Here is an 18,598-nt window from a genome sequence, read left to right as displayed (position 1 = left end):
AGTGTGCACAACTTAACTAAGATAAATTACCTCATTAAGTTGTTCATATACATGCACATGCACAATATTTAGCTAAATGTTGTTCTATAAAATTTTGGAGCAATAATCCTATAAATTCATCTATGTCTATTTACATATGTACTTATGTTTTATATGTAAGTGTGTATATATGTAGAGCCCAGGTACTACTGTCATTTAAATATTTGCCTGCTAACCACAGGTCCACAGTTCGAATCCATCAGTAGCAAGATAAGGCTATCTTCTCCCAAAGGGATTTATAGCTTCAGGAACAATATAAGGTCCCATGAGTTGGAATCAACTCCATAGACGTTTGCATGTGTATATTTGTTATATATACATATCATATTTATATTGTATTTAATATAGTGCATAAGTATATCGTTGCGTGTATAAGAAGCTCCGGTGGCTCTGTGGGTGGGTCATGAGGCTGCTAATATGTAAAGCAAATAAGAGTCACATAATCAGCACCTGAAAGGATCAGTGTTCCTGTTCAAAGATATAAGGTCTTAGCCTCTTGGAATAACTCAAGCCAATGCCATTGTTGGTAGGTGTTGTTGAGTTGTTTCAGACTCATAACAATTTTATATTGTTTACATTAAGTTTTAATCCATATGGAAAGCTGCATTATTTGGTCCATAAAGAGTAGATTCAACACCCTAGGCTGGTGAGTAAAATCTGGGTCTTAAAAGCTTGAAAATGGTGATCCAAGGTGCAACTCTGTAAGGCTCTTTTTGCTCTTCACTAACTCTTTGCACGCAAGTTTATATATTTCCCATCTCCCTAAGTAACAGATCATCCAAGTTCTACTTCTTGTTTTAAATCTGAGTGTGTGAGCCCTGACCAGAATTGATTGATGTGACTGATTGGGAAAGGCTCAGGATAATGAAATCAGCCAAATCTAGCATGACTGTCATGTGTGAGTTTGGCAGCTATATTGTTCAAGGAAACAGAGCCATTGATTCTCTTTTTTCTCTCTTCCTTCTGCAATATTACCTTGAAGATAAAACCGTGAGGACATGCGGAATCTTAGTGCTATCTTGAATAAATCTATAGATTTTAAAATTTTCATTATTTAAGAATACGTGGAGAATGGCAGGAACAAATGGAGGTGGGAAAGAATGTGGGGAAGGAACTGAAAGAAAGGAAATAATATGTAAAAGCTTGTAGAAAAGACTAAAAGAAACAAACACATCGGCTTCCATGTTTTCTCCAGACCTTACAGAACCTTCTTACTTCACCATCCATCACCTCAAAGAAAGCAAACTGTCTCTCAATGTATTTGTACTTTCAGAAGCTATCTGCTATTGAAGCTTCTTCAGTGCTGTTTTGGATTACCCTCTCACTTCAGACTTGCTCATATCAGTACTGTTTATCTTCCCATAAAGTATTACTATTCATTGCGAATTCTACCATGAGACTGGGCTTCACTTTACATACTGGAGAGCTCGGTCACCATGCATGTAAACTGCCCCTTGCAATCCTGTTACGATCACATCTTCCTTGTATGCAGTGCATCCTCCGCAGACTCTAGATGATATCCTGTATTGGCTGAAGACCATGTTCCCCACGACACTGGTTTATGAGCAATGAAAACTTAACTATTTAAAACTTATATTCTGAATGGGGCCTTCCACTTGGCATTTCAGAAAGGTATGAATAACCCCACTATCTAGACATGCTTTCAATCTAGAAATTTTTTTAATCATTTTACTTCACTTAGTATGGGACAATAAATTGATAATAAAAGCTAGCTCCAATCATTGGGAGGAAAATATAACTAGTCAAACAACTATTTAAAATAAACACCTATGTTTATGCCTAGATACACACACACTGGAAACATGTATAACAGACTCCCTATTCAATAACGTCTTTGGCTTGACAATAAATTGAATTAAATTATTAATGTAGTACTCTAAGGAAAGAAAAAAATCTCCAGCCCTTTTGTTGTTTGCCGGTATCCTTTCAGCTGGTCACTGCGGTTCTCCCGATCCCATCGTGAATGGCCATATCAGCGGAGACGGCTTCAGTTACCGAGACACCGTGGTTTACCAGTGCAATCCTGGCTTCCGTCTCGTTGGAACGTCCGTTCGGATCTGCTTGCAGGACCACAAGTGGTCTGGACAGACACCTGTGTGTGTCCGTAAGTACAGTGCGCATGATCTCTTTATCAGATGTTCCTGTTCGTCACATTTTCATCTGCCAGGCAGTTATGACAGAAGGACACTTACCCTCGAGAGGAGAACAGAATAAAGCACTCTCAATGTGTCCAAATGAAAAGAATTTGAGCCGGAAGCAACACTCTTTCCTCTTCCTTATTTGCTTCTCTATTAGTTTTCTAGCAACTCATTCACCAAACATCTTCTCACATTTAGTTTGCTCAGTAACTCCTTTCAAATGGATCGCAGAATGAGTGACGCCATGATACTCTCCTTCCCCGTTTATACACCCTAAAGATAGAAAGGTAAAGGTGCCTGAGTCAGAGTTTATGGTTAACCTGAAGAATATATATATATAGATGTGTGATTATATACAGATGTGTGTGTATATATTCTTATATATAAAGTGATATATATTTTTCACCACACTCTATTAATCTTCTGTGTTGTTGCTGACTTTTGTTTCATTAAGAATAAATGTTTTAAAGGTTTCTCTCTTAGAAGAAAGAGAAAATATGTAAGTACTAATTATTTTTAAACTCTTTAAATAAATATTGTAGTTTTGGAAAATATTTTACCCTTCCTTTATTGTTCATTTCATATTAAATATCTTTCTAACATGTATATAATTTGTCTTCGTGTGACTTAGTTAAGGAAATGGTATAACTATAGGGTCATGGCACTTACTCACTATAAATAGTTCTGTGGTAAATGGGCAAAGCTTAGGATGAGAACCTTACTGCGGAGAAGGAAAATATTTACAAGATAAATGAGGGAAGAAAGTCGGGGTTGTGAACATAATGTGTTTCTTTTGATAAAAAACAATGAATATTTATCTTTGCTCTCCATGGGCATTTTCATCATGACATTAATAGCAGTTCATTACGTATAAAAGGATCATCCAAGAGGAATTTTCAATGAAAATAAAGTTTGAGGAGCCATAGCTATTTTTGCTCATTTCACTGTGTTCAACGTTTGTGTAAAGGAGTCTTAGTGGCGCCGATATTCTAGTGTGTGGCTGGCACTCACAGGGTGCTGGTGGGTGGCACTCACAGGGTGCTGGTGGGTGATACTCACAGGGTGCTGGTGGATGGCACTCGCAGGGTGCTGGTGGGTGGCACTCGCAGGGTGCTGGTGGCTGGCACTCACAGGGTGCTGGTGGCTGGCACTCACAGGATGACTCCTGGTGTCGGTGCCTGTAAAGAGCACATCCTGGAGAGCCATAGGGAGCAGCGATGCTCTGGTACCAGGACTCAGAACAAGCTGGAGGACATGTAGCAACCACAACAACATTGGCATGTGAAGGTTTTGCACACGCACAATTAAAATGATCAACTGAATTCCTACTGTGGTTTCTAAATAAGAGTTTTGCAGTTTTAGCTTGTAGACACCAAAGAGAAAGTATTCAAACTCTGGATTGATGAATAATTTGGGTATATCTTTTACCTTCTCATTGCTTCATTCTAAAATGTATTAGTCTGTCATGAACTGAGTAAGGAATGATGCTCTCTTCTGTGATAAAGAGGGGACTTGTGAGGTATTGATTATTTTCTTCAATTATAATAAGTCTTGGGATTAATCCCCATGCTTTAATCTCCCAATTTTCCTTTAAAAATAAGAATAGAATCTGTAAAATATATGATAACTTGAAAACACTTTAAACCATACATTGCACTTACCTGCATATTTACTAGTAAGTACTCCCAAGTACGTGATGACTCATTACCTCACAGTAATATTTACTTGCCTTTTCTTACAGCCATCACGTGTGGTCACCCTGGAAACCCTGCCCGTGGCTTCACAAATGGCAGTGAATTCAACCTGAATGATGTGGTGAATTTCACTTGCAACACCGGCTACTTGCTGCAGGGGGCTTCTCGAGCCCAATGTCGGAGCAATGGCCAGTGGAGTGGTCTCTTGCCCACCTGTCGAGGTAAGAATCGCTTCTAGGTGATGAGCTCCTCATGTATAGAGTGTTCTAAGCATACACAAGCTGTAATGAGATGGAATAATAAGCTAGTTTTCATAATTGAACAATAAACTTTCACCTAAGCTCATAGGGCTCTTGTAAACTTTCATCATTGTAATGTGAAACATTTCTCAGGAAATTACAAAGATCTGTCAAGGACCTTTGCCTTGCTTATTTAACTGATATTTAAATATTTAATCACAAAAATATAAGGTTCTCTATCATTTAAAAATAGTTCTATTGGCATATTATTCTCATATCATACAATTTAACAGTTCAGTCCTATTAAGGAGAGTTGTATAGCCATGACCAAAATCCACTTTAGAACATTTTATCCTATCTTGTCTTCATGTTAGTGCCTCACCTCCTCCCACCTGCCTCTGTCATGTCCCAAGGTCATTTTTAATCCATTGACTGTTTATAACAATATACATAGCCTGGATTTCATGTACAGAAAATTATACAAAACAATAACAAGAAAGAAACAAACAAAAACACAACACAGAAAATACAGAACACTTCAGTTGAAAAGTCTAACATGGCAGATGGAGTGAGGGTGAAATGTAACACCTTAGCATTTGATCTCCCTTTTGATCCATTTTTAAAGTCATTTCAGTTTATAATATTCCCTATTTTAATGACGTTGATTTTCCTTTTATCTTTTTATTTATTCACTCATTTATTCATACCACACATCAACATTTGTCTGTCCAATAAACTTCTACTCATATATTTATGGTGCTATCATTGCTTGTAAAATTCAATTATACTTTTATTCATTTCCTTAAGAAGTATCATATAAATCTGAGCTAAATGTGAATTTCCAAGAAAATGATGTTTTGCAGATTTGTATTTATAGATCTTTGAACTTATTTACTTCATTCCCTTCCATGAAAACATCTCTATTATGGAAGGTAGGTTATACCTTAAGGTGAAGTTAATTTAAAAAATAACGATAGTGATATGTTATTAAAATTAGAAACAAATTTCTCTTGCTCTGACAATCACTGTAACCCCCACAGAGCAACCAAGGCAGCTATATGCAAATGGAACAGTAGCAGACGAGGAATAAAGTATGATTTTCATTAATAGCTGTGTAAAGTTTACTATCTAACTGCAAAGTTCTGACAAAAATCCAAATTGGAGTGCTGGCTGAAGCTAAATGTCTAAATATGGTATACTAATTTAGCTTGCCTCTAAAATAAAAAGTTTTGGACTAGAATGTTCAGAAATTGGGCCAAAACCCAAGTGAAAGTTAATGCACTTACCCAAGTGCAGCGCACTATACAAATGGGGCCTGAGCTCTTGCCTCTCCTTGATGTAGTCAGCGCCGTGATTGCTGCCTGGACCTTGCAGCAACTGCTGGGCCTTCAAACGCATGGCAGCCTAGGTCAGGTCACCATCCTGGCAATGCTTCACCTTTGAATAATTATGTTTAAGTGTATCCAGACATGATTCCAAAAAGAAAAAGAGAAAAAAAAGTATTGCTTTTTCTCTTTTTACCTAAACTACAGCTTTGTTGTTGTTGTTGTTTTTCTCCTATTATTCTTTTATTCTGATACTTAGGAAACCAACAAAACCCGATTACAGATTTAGGGTTAAAATCATCCCCTCCACTTAAGCCTTATGGCACAGCTATACATTAAATGAAACAGAAAATACTCAGCAGGATGGATTGACACAGTGGCTGCAACCATTGACTGCGGCATGGGAGAAATGTGAGAGTAGTGTAGACCCGGCCAGTGTGTCCTGCTGTGCTGCATCCCATCTGTGTGGGTCACAGCTGACTGCTGGCCCCCCCTCACCACAACAAACATCCTCATACAGAATCCTGTAATGACTGGGGCCTTTATCAAGCATTATGGTTTTGTCTCTCTCTCTCTCTCTCTCTCTTGGATTACTTTCCATGGTTTGAATAGAATTCAAAGATGAATCTTAAAGGAGTCTGCAAATAATTTTCTAAATTAAACATTTTTAATCTATTATTACATAAAATGTTGATCTTTAAGTGACCATATGCACTTTCCATAAAAAGATGTACTGTTGATGAGTCTATTCTCTATTTACCATTTATGAATCATAGGTGATGTTGGAAACATGTATTTCTACTGTAACATATGTTATTTTGATAGCAAGAGTGGTAGTGCAACATAATGTGGGAAAATATAGCTCCTTTGGGAAAAAGTTCACAAAAATCCCCACAATGAGTTATCATGAGATTAACACTGCTAACTTCACCAGAGAGAACCGAATGTGATAGTTAACGTTTGTGGAAGAGACAAATAAACTGTTGTGAGAAAAAGAAAAAAAAATTGAAAATATTTCTCATTAATGACTAATTATGCTACTTTAGATTTCACACTGGTGTTGAAGTTAATAGACTGCCCCAACAAAACGATTTATATATAATAGTTAAACACGTTATATCAGCTACATGTGCCATTTCTTATTTTGTCCTACTGTCTTTCAATTTAGAAATGGGAGCTGACCCTATCTTAGATGTCTTCATAATTGAACAGTTCACAAAATAGACTTTAAATACTATAATATTATAAACGTTAAAATAAAACCCAGAGCAATAGACCCCTGAATTTTACAACAGAGAATTGTATCAATGAGTTGAAAACAATCCTTGAGTATCCCATTCAACTTATTAAAAATTCAGGTTCATTAATCCTTTTAATTAGAATATAATAATGTATGCTTTGCTTTATATAGTAGGAAGCAGACTTCCTAAAATATGTATTTCATTGGCATTTAAGATACTATGATATTGGTAATTATTATTATCTACTTCAGTGCCATTATAATATGTCACTCTTGAGGTAAAACTGATGCTTAAGGGAAGATCAAAAACATGGGAAGATTAAAAAATTCATGAGGGTAAAGCATAAATTTACCTGTCCAAGAGGAATGGTTCAAATACCACCCACAATATGACAGTCCATTATTTCAAACATTAAAAAGTGTACACTGACCTTTTTAGTATTTCTCACTTTTATGCTATGCTTATTAAAGTTCATATAGATATACATGCAAATAAGCAGTCTTGAATACACAGAGACATACTTCTTTTACATTCAGGTGTACTGGATTAAAGCTCATCAAAGTGATCTTGAATAAACTGTTATTCTTCTATTTCATTTGTATCAATTCAACTTAATCAAAGATAGGCTCAGACAGAATACCCTAATTCATTAAAAGTGTCTTTATATCACTGAGTCATATATGTGTGTGATATACATATATGTAAAATTAATTAGCAAGACATTAGAACATTTGGCTTTTGAATGAGAGATAACATATATGATTTTGAGATTAGACTAAATTAACCTGAATTAATATGTCTAGTATATCTAGTGTAAAGGGTCCATTCACGACTATGTGGAAGATTCAAAAAATTCTTGAAAAAATAGATTTAAAAAAATAGATTCAAACATTAATGGATTTTTCCCAAAAACATTAAAAATGTCATCATATGAATATGCATTATGGAAAACAATCTAAAACTGAAGAGAATAGCATAGATTATAGAAAAGAAAGGGGGCAAAGGAAAGACCACTATACTTCCACATTTTCTGAGTGAGATTCTTCAACACTTTGCATACAGCTAGACAATTATTTGAGAACTCAATGCTTTTTGGACAAGTAAATGGGACTTATGGTCCCTTTTGCCTTCTTTTGCAAATGAAGTGAAAGAATCATGCAATTCAGATCAGGAACACTTAAATTTCTTTTTCCAATTCTATCCAGAAACCAGACTTTTGATTATGTCATGTTTGAGGGAGACAGGAACACTGGAAGACAGCACCTAGATATAAATTGCTTCCTCTTCAAAAGCACCTGCTAATCTCCTGGCTGTGCAGGAGGCCAGGGCAGCCAATTATTAAAGGTGGCTTTTCTAGCCAAAGTTCTAACTCTCACCAAATACCTGTTCCCGACATGAGTCTGGTAAGAAGATGGGAATGATGTTTCTAGAATCTGTGAGTGATGGAGAATAGGATTCCCAGCAGTGCTAGCCTGCTGAGAAGCAGGAGGAGGAATCTCATTACCAGAATAGAGTGTGTCCTCTGGACCCAAATGCCCTGGGCAGTGACCCACCTGGATCCAGATGACAGGTACAACATAAGAGGAGCAGCAGTAGAACCAGAAGCCAAAGCATGGCCCAGTGATGGACTTCCCCACCCCTGGAGCAAGTAAAGCTGAGGAGGCCGCTCTGGAGTGGAAGGGCTCTAGGCACTTAACTAGGGAAGTTGGACATGATGAGTGTCTTTGAGCCGAGGCTTATAGGAGGGGCTGCCTCTGGGCACTTAATTCAATGAGCTGGTGAACCCATGGAAATTAATCTGAATAACTTCCTGTTGAGGCTTATATGCAAAGTGGTATGCTTTCTGGACCTGTGTTAGCAAAGTTCAGAAAGCTTTGTAACATGCCCTAATAAACAATCCTGAGCATTTCTTACTGGCATGACAGCTTGTTAACTTCCTTAATAAATCTCTTCATTGTGAATTTTGTCTGAGTTCATCATAGCCATTGCAATGGATATTATAATCCAGAGAAGTAAAATCCTTACAACCTTATTTAGAGATCTGCCATAATACATGGAGAAAATATTGAAGTTTTCAAGGACTTCATTTGACCTGTTCCACAATCAGTATTCCTGGAAGCAGCATTCAAAGAACTGAAAGATGTTTTACACTGGGTAAACTTATTACATCCGACGTACTTACCATATTAAAAACAAGATACCACTTTGAGAACTAAGGTGCACATAAGCCAAGTCGCAGTATTTTCATTCACCTCATATGCATAATGAATGTCGGGGGGTGAGAGGGGGGTGAGAGGGGAGATGCATTTGCACTGTGGTGTTGCTGAAGTGGTTTCCAAGTACAGTGAACTTCAAGAACAAGCAGATCTCTTACGGAGGAAATATCACTAAAATGCTCCTGAGGAGGGACGACAGCAAAATGGCTTTTCCTGTCCTTTGGACAACTTACTAGGAGAGATCAGTGCCTGGAAAAGATACCATGCTTGGTAGAGAGTCAATCAAACAAGAGAAATCCTTCAACTAGATGGACAGCTATACTATCTCGACCAGCGTGTTCTACATAGTGGTAATCTTGAGGATGGCACAGGACCAGCAGTGTTCTGTGCTGATAAACATGGAGTCACTGTGAGTCAAAGCTGATTCAACAGCACTTAACACCTCCCACATGTTTCCTATGTGTGCTTTGTAGTGCTGTGAGGTAGGGGTTGGCTGTTCATCTCAAATCAGTGTTTCAAAGCCACCAGCTACTCCGCAGTTAAATGACGAGGCTGTCTGCTCCCACATTCATAATCTTGGAAATGATATATAACGGGGTCCCCCCAAAACCAGAATTGCATCGAGCATAGCGGAACTTTCACAGTATGCATTTTTCCTACTAGGCAAACATCAAATGATTCTTTCTGGTCACAGTAAATTTTATGTGCAAGAAATTTCACTCACACCTCATTTTGTGCGGTGGCCAATTTAAGAGAACATGTGGCTGTGAAATTTTGTTTCTCACTCGGGAAAAATGCCGCAGCAACTGTTGTGATGTTGAACAGAGTTAGAAGGACAGCGCTGTGGGAAAACTCAAAAAAGGTGAAATGCTGATTGATGACAAACTTCTTTCTGGCCGTCCGTCGAAACCCCGAACGGATGAAAATGTCGACTGGTACTGCATTTGGAGTTCATTCCACCAGGTCAGACTATTAATCAAGCTTTCTATTGAGAGGTTCTGAAAAGATTGCATAACAGTGTGTCAAAAGGCCTCATTTGTGGCAGGTGGGGGACTGCTTTTGCCACCACGACAATGCAGCTGCTCACACAGCCATCTCAGTGCACCTGTTTTTGGCTAAAAATAGCATACTTCTCATTCCACGCATCCTACTCACCCGTCCTTTCTCTGTGTGATTTCTTTTTGTTTCTGAAAATAAAGAGGGACATGAAAGTACAGGGATTTGGGAACATAGAAGAGGTGAAGGGAAAACTAGGGAGGTGCTGTCAGCCTTCCAAACAGATGGGTTTGAAATATTTCCAATAACGGAATCATAAATTTGACAAATGTATTAACTGTAATGGAAAATACTTTGAAGGTGATAAGGTTGTTTTATAAAAGTATTTAAATTCATAGCTTTGAAAGAAACATTGGAGGGTTCATATAGTGATTGACTCAATAGCAGTATGCCATTATATGTGTGTGTATAATTCATTTATTTTGCAAGTGTAATAATAGAGAAGTCTATAATACCTGCAAAATAAATTAGTTATTGCAGTTCCAGAAAAAATCCAAGCTATGAAGTTTTTTAATAGCAGCACAATTACAATATGCATATCAATTATATTGTCATATACATTATCTACTTAGTAATATGTATTATGTTGTCATATAAATATTCTGTCATATACATGAATATATGATAGCATAATTCATACCACTAAGTAGATAATAATCCAGGAGCGAGAGGGAGTTAGCTAGTCTGGCAAGAAGAAGCCCATTCATCCATAGCTCCTAACACATTGCCCAATGGAAGTACAGTAGCCTTGACATGTGATAAAGCCCTTCTCACAAAACTTTGCATGAACTCAAAGTAGCAGGATTTAATTATCAAAAGTTTTATTTTCATTCCTTTTTGCATCTGTATTCCTTATCCTCTAAGTACCTCCAAGTGAAGGTGAAATAAAATCAAATGTCTATAGTATTTAATTATTTTCAGAGTCAAGTACTGTGGTAGGATCTTTTGATATTAACTGAACTGAAGAAAATGTTACAATGTATTAATGTTGTCTTTCATTTTTTCTTACCTCAAAAAATAGGGAAGCCTCTAATTTTAAAACTTAGTGATTTAAATATATGTAATGAAGAGGAATATATACCGCAAACACAGTGGTTCTCAAAGAGATTCAAATGCACCAGTTCATCTGAAAGTTGTCTGTGTCAGGCATCTATTGTTCTCTAGTGCTTGGCTTTGTTTTATTTCTAAATAAGTACATAGAAATTACATGTTACTAAACAGATAAAAGGAATAATTAAAATGAAGTTGGGCTCATGAAATGACTTAATAAAATTTATAGAAAAAAGTGCCAGCTATTTTTAATATTATAGACTTTAATGTTAGTGCACCTCCTTAAAATTTTTCACAGGAGCTTTAGAAGTTTTAATTCATGTAGGTATATTATTTTTACATTTTCTTTCAAATTCTTGATAATGTTTTCAAATATCTAATCTGCGAGGCAATTAAAATCATGGGTTCTCAGATAATCCAGCAGCAGTCATTTAGCAGATGACTCATAAGAGCAACACCAAACAAATTTTAGGAACTGAACTCTAAGTAAATATGTTCTAACCCCTCACAAAATATACTGTTGCCATCTATTCAATTTCAGCTCTGTAGTTAGGTGCCCAGAGATGGTTCCAAATCGTAGCTACCTCATGCACACCAAAACCAACACTGTCCCACCTGTGCCATCCTCCCAGCTGTGCCTTTGTTTGAGCCCATTGTTGCAGCACTGTGTCCATCCTTCTTGCCAGGGGTCTTTCTGCTCCTCAGCACTCTTCTGCTTTACCAAGCCTGCCATCCTTCACCAGACACTGGTCTCTCCTGACTATATGTCCAAAGTACCTGAGAAGAAATCTTACCATTCTTGCCTCACAGCAATATTGTGGCTGAACTTCTTCCAAGACAGATTTTTTTGCTCTTTCAGTAGTTCACAGAACCGTTAATATTGTTCAAATGCGTTCCAGCTCACAGCAACCTACAGCGAGCTAGAACCACGGCAAGCTAGAACCACCCAGCCGGGTGTCCGCTAGGGAAAATCTTCGCAGAAATGAACTTTCTTATCTCCCTGATGTAGAGGGGCTTCTGGGTTCAGCTGATGACACTTTGATAAGCAGGTCTGTGATTTAACCCCTGCACTAGTGAGGCTGACCTCAGTGTATATTTCTATAAAAATAGCTCAAACTCAGTAACTCTAGCATGAAGCACCTTTTCTTGTCAGATTCAGACCTGGATTGGAAAAGCCCTGCTCCTCCCTACATGGTTTGCGATAGATTAGAAGCCACTCTTCCTGGAAACCAGCTATAATTAGCTGTAATCCCTTCCACTTAGGCTACCATGTATTTAAAATAGTGAGAGCAAAATAAGAGATAGAATGTTTTTCATTAATAGTAATGCCTTCCTGGAATATACATGCTATGGTTGCAGATTTTCTTAAAAAGTCTTCATATTTATTTCAAGAGTTGGATTTTGCCTGCTGTCCTGGAGGCCTATGTGAATATATAAGAATTTTTCACTGAGTCTTCATTTGCTAAATTTAAAGTTTTTTAATGAAAATATTTAAATATTCAATCGGTTCAATGAAAAAAATAATTAAGAATCCCAGTCTGATTATTTTAGAATACTTTATATTTTCATCTAATGTTTTCTTTCATCACCTAATGATTTCTGCTTCACATTCAAACAACAGAGAATGTTTCCTCTCCTTTTAATTTATATAATTTTTCAGGATGGGTTACTTAAATTCAGAAATATGAAATATATGTTTCCTTGAGTCTTAGTTACATAACACTGCTGTTTCAGAAACACCGCAAATGAATGGTTATAAGCAAAAGAAACAGAATCTTGTACGTGTTTTAATATGAGCTGTCTAACTTCGAGTGTCAACTGCAAGCAAAGTCCTGTCCTCTAGTCAGCTCTGATGACCCTGGTTTCTGTGGCGCTTCTGCTCCTGTGCCACTGTCACCTACCTAGGCAGTGCTGTTCTTCCAGATCCCTGCTACTCACATTGCTGGCTTAATCTGTTTTCTTAAAAACAAACAAACGAAGAAAACACAGATAGACTCAAAGTCCCGCCTCGTGAACACAGTAAACGTGAGTCCTGGTGGCATGTGGGTTTGCTCTGGGCTGCAGTCTGCGGGAGGAAACTTCCAGCTGCTTGGGGGAGAAGGGCAGGGATTCCTCTTGCCAGAAATAGCTACCGGCTGGGAAACTCACATGTGCAGCTCCACACTCGCCTCTAGGTCACTATGAGTTGACTCCATGGAAGGAAATTTGGGTTGGTAATCTTTATTAACATAGCCTATTCCTGCCTCTTTCAGAGGAAAATATAAGCTATTCACAATGGTACTAAAAACTAGAGCAGAGCCTAGGAATTGTGTATAGTATTCCCAATAAAATGATAATGCTACCTCTACAGTAAAGCAAAGATATATATAAACATATAGATATATGAATGGATTTTAAGCTACACCTAATTGTAATCCCAAATCTAAGCATCAAAAGAAAGCAGGTAGAATACATTGAGTCAGGATAGCAAAAAGAACTACTCATTCAACCATTGGAAGATGTAGTGTAAGAGTAAAGAACAGTTGCACTTAAAGAATTAGTGAAAAACAAGACTTTATATTGAAGAAATAGCAATTGAAACGTGTCCATAAACTGATGAAGCAACGAAAACGCTTGCTAGTCTGTGCAAGGAAATTCTGAAGACATTTAATATACCAACTAACTAATAGGGATCACAGTGGTACCCACTCCACATAAACGGCACAATAAATGCTCAAATTATGAAATAGCATAATGGATATCACATGAAAGTAAAGTTCTGCTAACGATCATCCAACAATTGTTGCAACAGTGCCTTGCCCAGGACCCGCGATAGGGCAGGCCAGATTCAGAAGAGGCCGTGGAACAGGGATATAGTTGCTGATGTCAGATGAATGGTGACTCAGAGCAGAAAGGTCAGGAAGATGTTTGCTTGTGTTTCATTGACTGAGCTAAGATTTTGAACTGTTTGGAGCATCATAATACATTATGGAAAGCCTGTAGAAGCATTGGAACCCCTGTACCACATCGTGTTTATACAGAAAGTGTACATGGGCCAAGAGGTAGTTGTGTCATAAAGCAATGGTATACTGCGGGTTTAAAATCAAGAAAGGTTTGAGTCAGGGTTGCATCCTCTTACCATGCTTACTCAATCTGTATGCTGAGTAAGCAATCGGAGAAGGTGGATTTTATGAAGAAGAATGCAACATCAGGACTGCAGGAAGGCTTTTTAGCCACCTGCGACATGCAGCTGACACAACATTGCTTGCTGAAAGTGAAAACTTGCAACATTTGTTGATGAAGCTTCAGGACCATCCCCTTCAGGATGAACTATAGCTCGATGTATAAATTAAACCCAAATCCTCACAACTGGACCAGTAGATCACCTCATGGTAAATGGAGAAAAGATTGAAATTGTCAAGGAGTTCATCTTGTGTGGATCCACAGTCGATGCTCATGGAAGGAGCAGTCAAGAGATCCAACGGTGCACTGTTGGGTAAATGTGCTGCACAAGACACCTCTAAGTGGACTAAGATGAGCCGGAACCAAGCCATGGTGTTTCCAACTCCCTTATATGCATATGAAAGTTGGACAGTATATAAAGAAGATCAAAGAAGAATCACTGCATTTTAATTTTGGTGATGGTGAAAAGCACCATAGACTGAACAAAACCAAACACATCTGTCTTGAAGAAGTACTGTGCAGTCAGAATGCTCCTTAGAAGCAAGATGGCGAGACTTCACCTCATGAGCTCTGGACATGTGGTCAGGAGAGCCAATTGCTGGGAAGGATATCATGCTTGGTAAAGTAGAGGAACAGTGAAAAAGAGGAAGATGTCAACAAAATTGAATGACATGGTGCTGCAACCATGGACTCCAGCATAGGAAGCACTGTGGGGGCAGCGCCGGACTGAGCAGGGTGCTGTCTGATGTACACGGATTTGCTAACCACTGGGACCAACTTGCCAGTACCCGGCAACGACAACAACCTGAGAACAGTGCATGTCTATGATGTGGCCTTATGTGGTGCTTACCCACCTGAATACAAATTAAAAAGATCAGATGGTGCCTGGCTTTCAGAAAGAATAGTGTTTGGGGTCTTAAAGGTTTGTCTTAAAATAAGCAGCAAACTAAATGAAGTGTTAGCCAAGCCCATCCAGAAGAAGTTCACCAACCAGTGTCATCAAAGTTAACACAAATTTAACACTAAAATCGAAACTCGGAGGAAACGGAATCAGAGCGTAACTTCTAAGCATCTGGTTTACAGAAGGCATGGATGACTGATGATAGCCCAAAGTCCATTCACACGCTCTTTACCTGGGATAAGCCTCCATACAATTTCCTGCTTCCATTGGAAAAGGTTATGAATGGTCTTACTTCCAGACCAGGTGCATTGTAATGGGGCTTACTGCAGACATAGTTAGGGTGAGATTTAACATCCTCCACTTGTTCTTCCTTATAACTCATTTTCAACCTGTTCTAATGTGAATTACATTTTGCTCTTTTTTGTATTGTGGTTCTGTTTTTTATTATTATTCTGTTGTACTTGTTGTTTCATTTATCTTAATTTTAATTATTTTCTTACATGAAACCCAAGATAGATCAATAGATAGAACAACAAGCTTAATAGTTTCTTAAAGTTATGACAGGGATGGTTGGGAGGATATGGGGAGATAATAATAATGGATAAAAATATGAAGAAAAAGTTCTCTGGTGACTTTGGATGATGAATGCACAATTCTCTTTAATATATTTAAACATGATGCAATTATATGCCAATAAAATTATTAAAGTTAAAAATAAATAAAATATGGGCATAGGTTAGGGTTTGCCATACATCACCAGTGAAAGGTCATTACATCAGATCACAGAGTGGAAGGTAACAGCAGAGTGCTGGAAATAATGGCATAGCTAAGCTGACAAATATTTTAGGAGAACACAGAACCATAATCTTCTACCTGGTGATTTCACATGTAAAACAAATTCACCCTACCTTCACCACCCCCACCATACCATCCCCAAATTTAAGTCAAATCAAAGTCCTACACCTCATCTTCTGAACTATCTAAATTAAATATAGGTGAGCTTTTAGGACTAGTACATTTTGAGAAAATGCTTCTCTTCATCTTAAAATTTGTAAATTACAGATTGAGAGGATATGAATGGGACTAGATTTGCTAAAAGCAGGAAAAACATCGGTAGTGTTGGCTCCTGAAGTTGCTTCTAATAGTTTATTTGAAGTAAATGTCCCATGGTACAGAGGGGAACTATATGAAAAATTATTGGCTGCATAATTATGAAAAAGTATTTCTTACACCAGCATCTTTGCTGCAATGTGCTTTCATTTATAATCTGCATTTTTATTCTTTATATTGTACTATAGAACCATTACAGTAAAATAAATGTTGATGGATAAACTTAAGAAGAATAGATTCATAAATCACCATCCAAAAGAATAGTGAACATAATGGCTTTTTAAATGGATATTACAGAGTGTTTAATCTATGTAGCCTCCATTTTTATAGAACCATACATCATAAAGACTATGTCATGTCAAAATTTTTTCTTCTATAAAACTGATACTTCTCTACCTGAAATATACATCATAGAAATGAGATAGATAGCCTCACACCTGGCTTGCAATTGGTAAACACATTTCTTAATATAGACAGTTTATTACATTTTTAGTAAAAGATTACAGAAATATATCTATCTCTATATATATAGCTACATAGATATATATATCCAAATCTTGGAATTACTAGAGTTTTAAAATGATTTCAAAATACTTATTTCCAACTTTACCTCATGGAGTTCCTGGGAGGTGCACACTGATGCTGTGTGCGATTTTGACTGAAAAAATTAGTAGCTGAAGTCCTCCCATTAACATTTTAGAAGAAAATTAGTGAGCTACTTCCAAAAGAAAATCAGTTATTGAAAACCTTATGAAATAAAATTATTTATTAACATACATGGGTAGGAATCATTTTGATGGCATTTGTTTTTGGTTTTTGTTTGTTTTCCTTAAATTGCCAATATTAGTCCAATGTATAATATGTTTCAAAAGGTCTTAAATTGAAAGTTTCATGATAATAATGGATATTATTCTTATGTGCCAGTACCTTTTGTTATTTCATACTATTCTCTCCTTTAATTTTTGCATAGTCTATTTCATAAGAAATAAACTCAGGTGAAATATTAGTATCGATCTGTATATCATCTGCAGGATATTTTCTTGAGTAGAGAAAACATATTTTTGAAGTTGAAAAGTTTGGGGTTGATGTCCTAGTCTAATACAGTTTCTTTTATGAAAGTAAGTTGAAAGGTCCTTCGACTATGGGTCTAGTTCATAAATGTGTAGCTTGATACCCCCCAAAACTTGGTTGTTATCTGTCTCTACTACCAGTGGGTAGCTGCTGATGAGTTTTCTCAACATGTATATCTTATTCTCAGTAGGGTGACTTAAGGTATAAAACTTAAAAGGATACTCCTTGCATTAGGGGAAAAATGAGTTGAGGCAAGAGATAATACAAAATTTTAAACAAAAGCAAATATCTTCCCAAGTCATTGCTGCTCATCCTAGATGGAGCATTTCAAGGACTACCAGGAGGTCCTCAAAAATGAGCTAAGAGAGAAGACCTCCAATCTCATGTGTGTTAATCTGGGTACTGTGGAGAAGCAAATCCACAGAAATTCATGTATAAGAGAGTTTCATATAAAGGGTAAGTTCACATTAAGAAAACACCCCAACCCAGTGCTGCCCAAGCCCACAAGTCCAACATCAACCCATATGTCCAACACCAATCCACAAAGTCCTCCTCCATCTCACAAAACATGCGCAATGACGCCGACAGCAGGAGGAAAGCCGAGTCAGTAAATGTGTAAGCATCTCAGCACTAGCAGGGTTCTCCACACGGGTGCTCCAGCACCCAGGGCTGCATCAAGGTAGGTCCATGCAGCTTCGCCTCAGGGATGTCTTGCCAGAAGTCAGCTTTGCAAGCTGAAGCAGGGAAATGACTAAGGCAGCTGTACCCTAGTTCAATCATCACCAAGCAAGAGACTAGAGAACTAGAAGGGTGAGGCTCACAGAGCCATTCATCAATCTGCACTTCAATTTACCCCACCTGTGTTTATCAGCCCGGTTGGCACAGTAAACTTTAACTATAGCACATGAAAGAAGCTGTGGGCCGATTCCCTTTGGACGCTGCATCCCCGCTACGCTGGGCAGCAGAGGGAGGAAACCCTAGCTCCAGCTAGGTGATAACCCCCCTTTGCCGCTTTTGCATCTCAACTGGTCATGATTATTGACTGCGCCCAAGGTAAGCGCACCTTCCTTCCCCGAATCTAATATTTGGGGACGCGTCTGGGATTGGGGATTGAGAGCACAGACTGACCTTGAGGTAGGAGGGTTTTTTTTTCTTTTCTAAAATTCGGTCCGAACAGGTTTCTGGGTGGCGCCGTCATTAACTGGGACCTGAATCAACTGAGGCGGAAGAGCCAGAGCGGTCACTGGTCGGGTTCAGAGTGGAGAAGTCCTCCTGTTCCCCTGGGAAGTTCTGGTGAGAGTCCGGACTTTATCATGACTCAGCACTTTTTTCCGG

The 18,598-nt window shown here is 37.9% G+C and overlaps 1 protein-coding gene across 1 annotated transcript in view; it reads left to right on the top strand.

The window, feature by feature from the left end:
- Positions 1 to 18,598, top strand: part of CSMD1 (CUB and Sushi multiple domains 1) — a 1,770,408-nt gene that overhangs the window by 1,678,939 nt on the left and 72,871 nt on the right. Inside the window, exons 53-54 of the mRNA XM_075557189.1 lie at positions 1,991 to 2,164; positions 3,940 to 4,113. Of these exons, the coding sequence (XP_075413304.1) occupies positions 1,991 to 2,164; positions 3,940 to 4,113 (348 nt within the window). The remainder of the gene's footprint in view (positions 1 to 1,990; positions 2,165 to 3,939; positions 4,114 to 18,598) is intronic.

Source organism: Tenrec ecaudatus, chromosome 8 (assembly GCF_050624435.1).
Source record: "Tenrec ecaudatus isolate mTenEca1 chromosome 8, mTenEca1.hap1, whole genome shotgun sequence".
In the NCBI taxonomy this organism is placed as follows: Eukaryota; Metazoa; Chordata; class Mammalia; order Afrosoricida; family Tenrecidae; genus Tenrec; species Tenrec ecaudatus.
This window is presented reverse-complemented; position numbering and strand designations above follow the sequence as displayed.